The following is a 12925-nucleotide window of genomic DNA, read 5'->3' as shown; positions in this document are numbered from 1 at the left end:
ATAATGTGCCAATTGGACCATAGCTACCTCTCTTCTTTCCTCAACTAAGTCCAAGATTGCCAAGAGTAGCTGGTCATTTTCTTTAGCATTAAATTAGCTTGGCCTCAATGTCGGGAATCCAGTCTTAAGGGGGATGACTACCTTGGAGCCATACATCATTGAGAATGGAGTCTCCCCGATTGTCCATAACATGTGTGGAAGCTCGTATACCTAACTTCCTTTTTGCCTCATCCAGCCTTTACATTAGTTTATTAACTATGACTTTATTGACCACTTCGGCTTGCCCATTCCCTTGTGGATAAGCCAAGGTAGAGTAACTATTCTTAATGCCCAACTCCCACCAATACCTCCTGAAAGCTTTACTGTCAAACTAAAGTCCGTTGTCTGAAATTAACTTATGAGGGACTCCAAACCTGGTGACAATATTCTTCCAAATGAACCTCTTTGAATCCAAGTACCTAATGTTGGAGAGGGGTTTAGCTTCAACTCACTTCGTAAAGTAATCGATTCTGATGAGAAGCCACCTTCAGTTTCCTATTGCCTTTGGAAATGACCTAACTATATCTAACCCCACTCTGTAAACGACCAAGGGCTGGAAAGGGGATTCAAGGTGCCTTTTAATTGATGAATGATTGGGGTGTACCTCTAACATTTCTCAAATTTTCTGATGTAATCTTGGGCAGTTTTTTGCATGCCCGACCACCAATATCCCTGAGTGAGAGCTCTATGTAACAGGGACCTTTCCCCTGTATGACTACCACAAATTCCTTTATGGAGTTCTTCCAATAGTGGTTCCACTGCCTCGGGATGGACACAGAGTAGATGTGGATTAGAAAAAGAGTGCTTCTATAGTTTTTGCTCCTCAAAAAGCCAATATTGTGGTGCCTTTCTTCGGATCTTCTTGGACTTGACCCTATCCTTGGGCAATATTCCACTCCTCAAGAACAAGACCAATGGGTCCATCTAGCTTAGACCAACTTACACGTTGTGCACTCCGATTGTGGCTTGACCTTGACAGCTGAGGGTAAATAAATCTTCAACAACTATGACCCGAGGGAGGCCTTACCTCGAAAAGGTGGCCAGAGTAGCCAACGAGATAGCATAAGTGTTTTTGCTTCTTGGGACTTGCTTTATAAGAAAAGCTTCAAAACCATATTGCAATTGTCTAATCTTTGCTAAGGTACCCTTGCATATGTTGGTCTCTAGCTTTAAAATCACCATTGATTTGTCCGACCACTAATCTCGAATCTAAAAAGATTTCCATAGCCTCACCTCCTAGTTTCTTTACCATAACCATTCCAGCTAGCAAAGCTTCATATTTAGCTTCATTATTCGTGGTTGGGAAGACCAACCTCAAATATTTTTCAATGGTTATTTTCTCAGAAGATACCAAGACAATCCCAAAACCAGATCCTTTCTAATTAGCTACCTTATCCACATAAAGCTTCCAGGTTGGGGGATGGGGGGTGGTGACTGTTAAAACCAATGATCTTAATACTCTACTCTCCTCGAACCAAGTCTCCTCGAGGCACTCAGTGAATTCTGCAACCAGGCTTGCCAGCACTTGCCCCTTTTATGGTTGTACAAGGTAGATATTTGATGTCAAATGCTCCCAATATCGTCCCCCATTTAACTATTCTCCCCATGTAATCGGATCTCCAAAGTAGCGCTTAAAAGGGGAGTTGAGTAAGGATTATGACAGTATGTGCCTGGAAATAATGGGGGAGCTTTCTCGTGGCATGAACGATGGCTAGAATTGCCTTTCCGAGAGGTAAATAATGGACTTCTGCCTCTTGAATAGACTTGCTAACATAATAGACCGACCTCTACACCTCGACGTCTATTCTAACCAAAAATAGATTTACTGCATGACGAGTAATTGCTATATAAGTGTATAGGACTTCCTTTTTCTTAGGTATAGAAAGGATAGGAGGATAAGATAAATACTCCTTTAGCCCTTGAAAGCAACATTACACTATTGGATCCATTCAAAACCTTTCCATTTGTGGAGGAGCTGAAAGAAAGGTTTGCACCGGTCAGCCAACTGACAAATAAACCTGTTCAAGGCAGTGGTCATTCCCATTAATTTCTAAACTTCTTTAGGGTTTTGAGGTGGATGCAAGTCATTTATGTCCTTGATTTGATTGGGGTTAACTTCTATTACCTGATGAGTAATCATATACCTTAAAAACTTGCCCGAAGTAATGCCAAAGGAACACTTTGATGCATTGAGATGTAGTTTATGTTTCCTAAGCACCGTGAACACACTTCCCAGGTCATTTAAGTGCTCCAAAACTTATTTACTTTTTACGACCATATCATTAATATATGCTTCAACATTCTTCCTAGCTGAGACTCAAACATTCTTGTTACCATTCTTTGATAGGTCGATCCAGTATTCTTCAGGATGAAGGACATTACTTGGTAATGGTAATTCCCAATAGGGGTTAGGAAAGATGTTTTTCTTGGTCGTCCAGGGCTAATGGTATCTAATGATATCCTTGGAAAGCATTTGAAAAGCTCATCGATGGATAGCCGACCATCGCATCTACCAACTGGTCAATTCGAGGGACTAAGAAAAGGTCTTTAGGGCAAGTTTTAATCAAATCAGTAAAGTCTACACAAACTCTCCACATTCCCGACTTCTTTTTCACCATGATTGTGTTGGCTAGCCACTCAGGATAAAATGCTTCTTTAATTGCTCCAGCACACTTGAGCTTGTCTACCTCCTCTTTTACTGCCTCGGTACGTTCCTTAGAAGAGCACCGAGGTGATTGCCTCTTAGGCACAACATTCAGGTGATGACATATAAAATTTGGATCTACCCTAGGTGTCTCATAAGCACTTCATGCAAAGACGTCTATGTTCTCTCTTAAGAATCCTAACAACTCATCTTTTTCCTTAAGAGGTAATTGGCTCTCAACTTGAAAATACTTATCTATGTCCTACAAGATGATCACCTTCTCCAAATCTATGCACAAAAGAACCCTTTCTTTAGTCTCGAGCAAATCTTTAGTTTTTGCTAATTGTTATTGGACCTCTTCTTGGCCGAGTGGGACCCTATTTACTAGCTAGTGCCTAATAACAGCCACTAAGCACTGTCTGGCCATTGCCTGACTTTCCACCAGTTTTCCAACTCGCCCTTTAGTAGGATACTTCACCTTCATGTGCAGAGTTAAGGACATTGCTCCTATGGCATGGAGCCAAGGCCTTGCCAGAATAGCCGTATAAGGGGAATAAGCATCAACCACAATGAATTCCACCTCAACCACCTCTGCCCCTATTTGCATAGGTATTCTAATTATTCCCTTAGGAGTGACTATTCTTCCATCAAATCCCACTAAGGTGAGTCATACTTGCTTAGGTCCATAGGCTTCAGATTCAACCTTTTATACAGATTCAGATACATAATTTCAACATCAATCCCTTAATCAACCAATATCTTCTTCATGTTATATCCTTCATTGTGGAAGGTTACTACCAGGGCATCATCATGGGGCTAGCAAGTCCCGATCTTATCTTCTACTGAGAAACCCAGGGTCAGTCATGTCTCTGTTTTGACCTTCTTGGATTCTAGGATTTGTTCCTTAATATCTAGCCTTGCTGATATGGACATGACCCTAGAGGAGGGACTTCCATCCGAGCTTAGGGTGGCGAAAATGACGTTAATAGTTCCCAGGGGGGCCTTGAGACAACTTCCCTTTGGTAACCCAATCCATCCTGGCTTCCTTGCATGGTGGGTTGGTGCATGAATTGCTTTAACTTTCCTAACTTAACTAACTACTCTAAATGGTCTTGAAGGATTCTACAATCCTTAGTGGTATGCCCTTGATCTTGATGGTATTGGCAATAAAGGGTTTGATTGTGCTTAGTTAGGTCACCTCCCATTTTGTTGGGCCATTTGAAGTAAGACTTATTCTTAATTTTTTTTTTATGATCTGATGCATCGGCTCCTTAAATACTGAGTTGACTACTTGAGCGTTAGCATGCGTAGGCTGATTGTTGAAATCTCTCTTGGGTTGACTATGGCTGTACCTATCAGATCGAGGATCACTCCTTTCGGGGGGGGGGGGGAATTTTTGGCCTTCTCCTTTCCTTGCAACTGATCCTTCTCAACTCACTTATGCTCATCGATTTGATCCATGAGCTGGTGTATACTATGGGCGGGCTTCATGGTCAGTGACTTTCTCAAGTCATGGTTAGTGGGAAGCTCTACCTTGAAGGTAAATTTTCAAAACACAAAGAAATCCCACGGGAAAAACCTAAGATTCACTAGAAAATAGTGAATCAAAATGGACTTTTCACAAAATACCCTCAAGTTAATTTTATTTGATTATGACCTTTTCTGGCCCCAATCCTTTTAGTTTAACGTTATTAATCATTTGTTTAATAACTTGTGATAGATTTGACTGAAGGGAGTCAAAATCAAAGCTTGGGAACTCCTTTTTGAGGTATCAAGCTTCAACCTTTCTTTTTCTTTTTTAGTCTTTCTTTTATGTCTTAATCTTGTTTCTTTGCTTAGTTTATGTTTATACATGTTTGCTTAGGTTAGTTTTACAATTCTTTCTATGTTTTGACTATGTGTGGTTGTTCGAATTAGGATTTTCATTTATGCTTTTTTTTTGGGTTAGGGTTTTTGAACAATCCCATGTACGCATGTCATAAGCATGCGTACGCAGGCATTTGCCTAGAAACCCTAATTTGGAATCTTGCTTTGTTTGGTTTTCTTATTTCACATGTCTTTCCTCTTTTGAAATCCTTTTTACATATGTGTCTGCATCTGAGTTCCTGCTTCACATGTTTTATTTATTTGTTTGTGTTTAACTTGTTATATTAGGGTTTTCTTTCTAAAGGATTGCTATGCCATTCATTCACATGTCGATGCATTAATGCCATAGGTGCTGGGGTGCTACAAGATAAGTAAGGTCAGTCATGCATTCATATGAACATGCATTTGATTGATTCGATCTTTTCTTAATGGATATGCAAAATAGATACCATGCTTTTAATTAATAATGTGATGTTGTTTGCTGCCATGACAACATGATATGTTTGGGTTGCTGCCTTGTTTTAGGTTGTATGGTAGGGTTTCACATGCTAGGGTTTCTTACATGTGTTTGGGTTTGGCTCTTCTTTGTTTAAAGGTAGATATGTATGTGTTTAGGGATGAATGATGCCATGTTGTCTGCTTAGATGTATGCTAGTGTGTTTGTGAGTATAGATACAAGTATTGAAAATATTTTTAATAAGGTTAAGATGTAAGACACAATGATGGGAAGCCAACCTTAGGGTTGGGCGACCTTGGGTGCCTAACACCTTCCTAAGAATGTACCTAAACTTCGAACCCATATTTCTGGTAGTAAGATCAAAAGGTCCTTCCTCGAGAGGACGCTATGTATATTGTTCCTAGACTATTGCAAAAACTAGGTGGCGACTCCAACCCCTCTTGTGTCTACAGAGGCGACTTTGCTGGGGATAGTGAGTTTAATTCCTATGTGTATTATTTCTTAACCTTGATAAAAACTATTTCAATTTTTTTTTGCACACGCATCATTTGTTCTCTTTTGTCCCTTAACCTCGGTTGGTGATGAGTGGGAAGATGGAAGGCTCCATTTGGGCCTAAATCTTTCAGAGTTCATCCCACCAACTCACAATTGATGCCATCCGATAATGGGCTTTGAGTATGTTAAAGCTTTCCTACCAATCCACAATGGGGCCCACTTAGGCCCTCGGTTGGAATCATAGCCCACCTAGTTCTGAGTCCCTTTAGCCTTAGGGAGCCTACCTACACTAGAGAGATCCTAGACCCTACCACAAAGTAACCCTTTATATCTCTTGTTTGTTCAACCATATATCATGTGCTCACCTAATCTTGAAGAACAAATAAAAGATATAAAAATGGAAGGGATGGCTCTAAAGTTATGGTATTCCCTAAGATGTTATGGGATAAAAGAAGAGAAGTTCTCCCGTATAAGAGGCTTGTCCCTAAATCCAAAGGTATATCTTAACTTCAAAGGTTTATAAGACCATAGCCTAATTGCTATCATAGGTACAAGTAGAAAAAGCCCTTTTAAAAAAGAGGATTTTGGGTCTAAGGTAACAAATATGCTATGGACTTAGCATCCAAAATCCTACATAGCCAATATGAACTTCCCTAATCTTGGGCCTCCTTGTTTTATTCCTAGGCCTAAAATGATGAGAACTTCATGGACTTTTAGAGGAAGGCTACAATATATTCTAGCTAAAGGCCTATTTCAAAAAGAGTGAAATGATGAATAAAAATGAACAACCCAAAGGTGATGAATACATTGTAAGCCCATGTTTGAGACAAAGGGTTGAAAATTTCTAAGTGCATTATAATGAAAACCAATGAGAGTAAGATGAGAGCTTTATTGTAAATGGACCAAAGCCCAATGAAACATGGGGCAAAAATCCACGAGAGGGAAGGGAGTGATATTGTAATTGGGCCTTCATTAAAATGAACTTAAGAATTTTCTAAGGACATCTAAAAAGTTTTAAAAAAAAAAACCTTTAATTGGGACATGAACTTGATGAAAATGGGGCTTCTTTTCAGGCATCATTGCACCGCCAAAGTCAAGAAAACACATCCCTACTCCTATTTGGTTTTGAGAGAAATGAAGGCGCTTGATCAAGATTGAGGACACATACCAAGAAGAGGAAACGACCCCCCAAGAAATAATGACTACCTCCGTGGAAAACTCAATGGCACAAAGGATCCTTAAGGCCTTGCATGAACATGGAGAGGCCTTTGAGAAAATGGGAGGGCGTCACACTAGGTTAGAGGAGTTTAAGCTTAAGAATCCACACATATGGAAATCCATGATGGTGAGGAGGAAGTGGAAGAATGGGACGAAAAGGACAAAGTGGAATATGAAAGGAACAAGCAATTTGAGAAGCTCATTGCAGAAACCATAGCTATGAGGGAAAAGATGGAGAAAATGCAACTTGCCTTCCGCAAGGCACAAGGGATGGATGATTACCTCTATAACATGAGGGGAGTAAGTTCAAAGGCTCCTATTGCATTGCCTCCCAATTTCAAGATCTTCGATGCGAAAAAGTTTGATGTGACTGGAGATCCGAAGCAACATAAGAAGATACCTAAGCATCGCTAAAATGAAGGGGCTAGATGAGAAGCAGACTTTTCATGCATTTCCCTTCTCACTCACGGGAGGTGCATCAAGGTGGTACTATAGCTTTAAGCCAAGCAAAACTAAGGTGTGGAATGAACTAGCGGAGTTGTTTTTGGACCAATTCATCTTCAACACCATGATTTATAAGACACTAAGGGATTTGGAAACTACCAAACAAGGTATTGGGGAGACATTTTCTGAATACATGACTAGATGGAAGACCAAGGCGTCTAGAATGGTCAATAGGCCGAATGAGAAGGACTAAATCAATATGATCATCAAGAACTTGCTTCCATCTTATAATAATCGGTTTTTTTCATTGCTTATCAGCTCATTTGGAGACCTATATGATTGTGGGATAGGAATCAAAGATGCCTCAACAATGGACAATTAGAGAAAGGAGAAAGTAAGCCTCCAACCAAGAAAACATATGGAGGGGGAGCAACCACTACAAATGCACCCAATCCCGTAAATGTAAGCACCATCATACCCCAACAAACATTAGCCTACCCCATGCCTAATCCCATACCTCCCACTTGAATCCTCAATGAATATTACCATTACCACCAAAATCCGGCTACAAAATTGACAATTGCTTCCACCTTAAACATGAGATACAAGACCTTATAGACAATGGAACCCTCACAAATCCCAAAATTATCACTAAACCCAGAAAGAACCCTTTGCTCGATTACCATAGGGCTCCTCCTCCATATCAAAATTGGGTGCAAATAGATGAGATCAAATGGGATTGCTCAAAGTTGATAAAGATCACAAATGTTGATATTAATGCTGTGGAAGTCCAAGGAATATGGGATGAAGAAGATGAAGCCTTGAAGAAGGCGATAGCGGTGTGGGGAATACTTCCTAAAGGAGTGACAAAATTAAAGAAAATGGTCTTAAAGGACAATTTAGCAAATATCACTAAGAGTTGAAAGCATTACAAGCCTTCCTTTTTGGAAAAGGATTATCCTGGTAGAGATTTAGGGGAAGGGTCCAAGCCCATGGAACCTAAGACAAAGAAGAAGAAGATAGGGTCTTAATGCAATTGAAGAAGACCCAAGCTTATGTGTTCGTATGGGGCCTACTCATGGCCTCTAAAAAGCATCGTAAGACCCTCTTAGAAGCCTTAAATAGGAAAGAAGTACCTATAGAAACTACCCCATGAGAATTTTTGTCTCTCACGGGAGTTGAGGGTTCCTCACATCCCCTCCTCGCCCTTTCTGATGAATATCTCTCTCCTGAAAGAGCTACTCACACTAGACCCTTGCAAATCATCATTGAATGGATGGGTGCATAGGTTCCAATGGTACTTATTGACAATTGCTCCCCCTTGAATGTTTGTCCTTTTAGGATCACCCTCACTATTGGCCTAGATATGGAGATTATCATCCCTTCTCCCTTGACCTTAAGGGCATATGACAACACTTTAAGGAAGGTCATTGGTATTTTGAAGGCTCCTTACAAGATTCGGCCAACGAAAATTGTTGTGGAGTTTCATGCCATGGATATCACCCCAAATTACAACCTTTTCTTAGGAAGAGCTTAGCTTTACCCCAATGGGGCAATCCCCTCCTCACTACCCCAAAAGATAAAGATCCTATGGAATGGAGGGATTACCATAGTACTTGGAGATGGAAAAATTCTAGCACCGGTTTGTGGACTCGAGGAAGGAGGAAGTGAGCTTCAAATGAGTGGCTTTAAGTTAATGAATATGGATAACTATGGGTTGAAGGATGAAAGGTATGTTACTGACTTGTTCCCATATTGTAGCCACGAGGTGATTGCAATAATGAAGAACATGGGATACATCCCTGGTATGGGCCTTAGAAAAGAAGGAAAAGGGGTAGTTGAGTTCCCCAACGTCAAGTCTCAAGTGACTAGAGAAGGTTTAGGATTCTTTGAAAGCTATGATGGAATCAAGAAAAACCATGGCACTCTCAATAGGAACTTCGCGAAATAAGGAGGAAACTTCCCTTATTGTGGCTTCCCCGAACCTTGGGTAGGTAAGGATGGAAATGTGTATTCGGATTGGGAAATGATCTTTGATGAAAAACTCACCTTTAAGGAGAAGCCTACCATGGTGATCAAAGAGAACCTATGGAACCAACTTTTGAAACTATTAATTTGGGCAATGATGAGAATCCACGCTTAATTAAAATTGGCTCAAATCTAAATGAAAAATAAAAGAAAGATCTTCAAGATCTCCTTATGGAATTTCAAGAGGTGTTCACATTGTCCGATGAAGATATGCCTGGATTTTACCTCGAGATAGCTCAACATCACATTGATACTCACGATCACATGGTACCCATAAAAAAAAAGTTGAGAAGAATGAGGACCGAATGGCTTTTAAAAATCAAGAAGGAAGTCACTAAGCAATTAAAAGTAGGGTTCATCAAACTCGTAAGCCAAGCTGAATGGATAGCCAATGTTGTGCCTGTACCTAAGAAGGATGGAAAGGTGAGGATGTGTGTGGATTTTAGGAACTTGAACAAAGCATGCCCTAAAGATGACTTTCCTCTCCTTCACATTGATGTCTTAGTGGATAATAAGGCGGGAAGTGCCACGATGTCTTTCATGGACAGTTTTTCAGGATACAACAAATCAAGATGGCTCCAAAAGATATCACCAAAACCACTTTCACTACCGAATGAGGAATCTATCGTTACACGATGATGTTGTTTGGCCTCAAGAATGTCGGGGCACCATACCAAAGGATGGCTATAGCCTTGCTACACGATATGATGCATAATGTGGTAGAGGTGTATATTGATGACATGATAGTGAAATCCAAGGATAAGAAAGCCACACCGTAAACATGAGAAAGTTCTTTGAGAGGATTAAAGAGTCTAGGCTAAGATTGAACCCATAAAAGTGTACCTTCGGAGTAACCACTGGAAAATTTCTAGGCTTCCTAGTGAGTGATAAAAGGATAAAAGTTTACCCATCCAAGATCAAAGCCATATTGGAGATGCCTCCACTCAAGAGCGAGAAAGAGATAAAGGGTTTCTTTGGTTGATTACAATATATTAGTCGATTCATTGCCAAGCTCACTTCCACTTGTGAGCCCATCTTCAACCTCCTAAGGAAAAATGAACCACATACATGGAACGATGAGTGCCAAAAAGCCTTTAAACTTATCAAAGAATATCTCCTCCACCTGCTTATCCTAGTGCCTCCATAACATGGAAGCATGCTTGCACAAGAAAACGATGACAAGAATAGTCATATACTACTTGAGCAAGAGATTCCATGATTATTAGACTAGGAACATTCCTATAGAAAAGTCATGCTTTGCTTTTGTTTGGACTATACAGAAATTGAGACACATCATCTTACCCTTCCAAATATAGGTGGTAGCAAGAATGGACCCATTGAAGTATCTCTTTGAGAAATTCTCTTTGAGTGGAAGATTGTCAAGATGGTTGATCTTGTTGGTAAAATTCGATTTGAAGTATGTGGCTAGGAAAACTATCAAACGGAGCGTCGTGTCAGATTTTTGTGCTGAGAATCCTATAAAGGGGGAAGATGGTAAATAAGACTTTCTAGATGAGGACATTTTGGATGTTGAGTTAGGGACATGGAAGATGTACTTTGACGGAGCCGTAAACCAATATGGGAATGGGATAAGAATACTCTTAATGACTCCCGAAGGATCTCACATATCTTTGGCAATCAAGTTGAACTTTAAAGCAACAAATAACATGGCTGAATGTGAGGCTTGTATTGCCAGAATAGAAGCTCTTCGAGAATTGAGGGTAAAAGAGGTTGAAGTCTTTGGAGATTGAACTTTGGTTATAGCCTAAGCACAAAAGTTGTGGAAGGTGAAGGAGGAATAATTGAAGCCTTATCAACAATACTTGGAGGACTTGACCAAGACCTTTAACAAGATTGAGTACAAAATCATCTCTAGATCACAAAATCAATTTGTGGATGCCTTAGCTACCTTGGCCTCTATGGTTGAAATACCTGAGGGAGTGTGGACAAGACCCTTGGAGATTAAGAAAAGTTATGAGGAAGTGCACAAAGGAAAGATTGAAGGTCCTACAATGATGTACACCTTTGTTGCTTGAAGAAGGAAGAAGCCAAAAGGGTGATGAAAGAAGTTCACCAAGGGATTTGTGGCCTTTATATGAATGGAAGAATGTTAGCCAAGAAAATCCTAAGGATAGGGTACTATTGGAATACGATGGAAACTGATTGTGTGGACTATGTGAAGAGTTGCCATGAATGTCAAACGCACGCCAACTTGAACCATGTACCACCTAGTAAGTTGTATAACATGGCTTCTCTGTGGTCATTCTCAGTTTGGGGCATAGATGTGATCCAAAGGATGGCTCCTAAGGCTTCAAATGGGAACGAATACATTCTAATGGCAATTGACTATTTCACCAGGTGGGTGGAAAGCAGCCTCCTACTCCGTATTAAAGGCTATGCATGTGGCTCGGCTCTTAGAAAACAACATCATATGTCGGTTTGGGGTGTCCCAAGAGATCATTTCTAATAATGGTTCCCACTTTGAGGGTGAAGTTCGAAGGGTCATGGAAGATTATGGCATTGAGCATCACAAGTTCTCATCGTATCGACCACAAGCTAATGGGGTTGTAGAAGCAACTAATAAGAATGTGAAGAATATCCTAGCTAAGATGGTAGTGACGTACAAAGATTGGGCCAAGAAGCTTCCATTTTCTTTATGGGGTTATAGAACTTTTATCCGTGCATTGACTAGGGCAACACCTAACTTTTTGGTTTATGGTAATGAGGCGGTGCTTACTATTAAGGTGGAGATACAATCTTTGAACGTATTGGTAGAAACCAAGGTCCTAGAAGAGGATTGGGCTAGGGCGAGATATGAACAATTGGCTTTGATAGATGAAAAAAGAGCTAGGGCACAGTATCATACACAATGGTACCAAAGAATGATTGCTAGAGCATTCAACAAGAAAGTAAAACCGAGAAACCTTAAAGAAGGAGACTTGGTCCTAAAGGTGCTTAGAGATGAGACTTTTGATCCAAGAGGAAAGATGAAACCAAAGTGGTCTGGGCCTTTTATTGTTAAGAAGATCATGCCTGGGGTTGCTACAAGGATCACAAATTTAGATGGGGAAGAGATGCTTCACCCAATTAATATGGATAGACTCTGGAAATACTACATTTAAAGAAAAAAAGAAAAAGCCTACTAGGTTAAAAATCCGAAAGGGCGACCTAGGCAAAAATAAGGCAAGAGAACCCCGCTAGATTGAAAACTCGAAAGGACTGTCCAGGCAAAAGTTAGGGGAAAAGACCATGGGCATGGCAAAAATTCCTAAAGGGACGTCATGGGCAAAAATTACATAGCGAAGGAAAAAGAAAAGAAGAAAAGAAAAAAAAAAAGAGATGATAATAAGCAAAGATAATGAAAAGGTGATTCTCTAATTGCTCAAATTAAAAGATAATAAGATTGTTTTCATAGGGAATTTGGAACATTCTAGTCTTTATTAAGTTCAAAAACAAAAACACAAGAATCATAAAAGTGCTAAAAAGTAAAATATGGGGCATATCAAGATAGTCACTTGGTCCTCCTTACTTTCTTGCTAGTCTTCATTTAAGCATTCTCATCCCTCGAAATCCACTTCATGTCATCCTCCAACCATTACTTGTACCTCGTAGTGAGATAGATGATCGAGGAGGAACAATACCTTTCGTCACCCTACGGCATGGCAAGCCTTACTAATTTTGCCCAAGATCCTATTGGTAAACACCTCGGTGTGGAAGGCACCTTCATCATCAGG

At 40.1% G+C, this 12925-nt stretch overlaps 1 protein-coding gene across 1 annotated transcript; it reads left to right on the top strand.

The window, feature by feature from the left end:
• Positions 1 to 10519: 10519 nt before the first annotated feature.
• LOC142605913 (uncharacterized) lies at positions 10520 to 12313 on the top strand. The gene is made up of 2 exons (XM_075777339.1): positions 10520 to 10685; positions 11550 to 12313. Exons 1-2 carry the CDS (start codon positions 10520 to 10522, stop codon positions 12311 to 12313), a joined length of 930 nt encoding a protein of 309 aa, XP_075633454.1.
• Positions 12314 to 12925: the final 612 nt, after the last annotated feature.

Source organism: Castanea sativa, chromosome 8 (genome assembly GCF_040712315.1).
Source record: "Castanea sativa cultivar Marrone di Chiusa Pesio chromosome 8, ASM4071231v1".
NCBI lineage: Eukaryota > Viridiplantae > Streptophyta > Magnoliopsida > Fagales > Fagaceae > Castanea > Castanea sativa.
The sequence above is the reverse complement of the archived record's forward strand: the minus strand, read 5'-3'. Positions and strand labels throughout refer to the sequence as shown.

Coding starts and splice junctions, on each gene's coding strand:
- LOC142605913 (XM_075777339.1), top strand. CDS start 10,520: ATGGACCCATTGAAGTATCTCTTTGAGAAATTCTCTTTGAGTGGAAGA. Junction 10,686..11,549: donor TCCTATAAAGGGGGAAGATG/GTAAATAAGACT, acceptor CTATTTCACCAG/GTGGGTGGAAAGCAGCCTCC.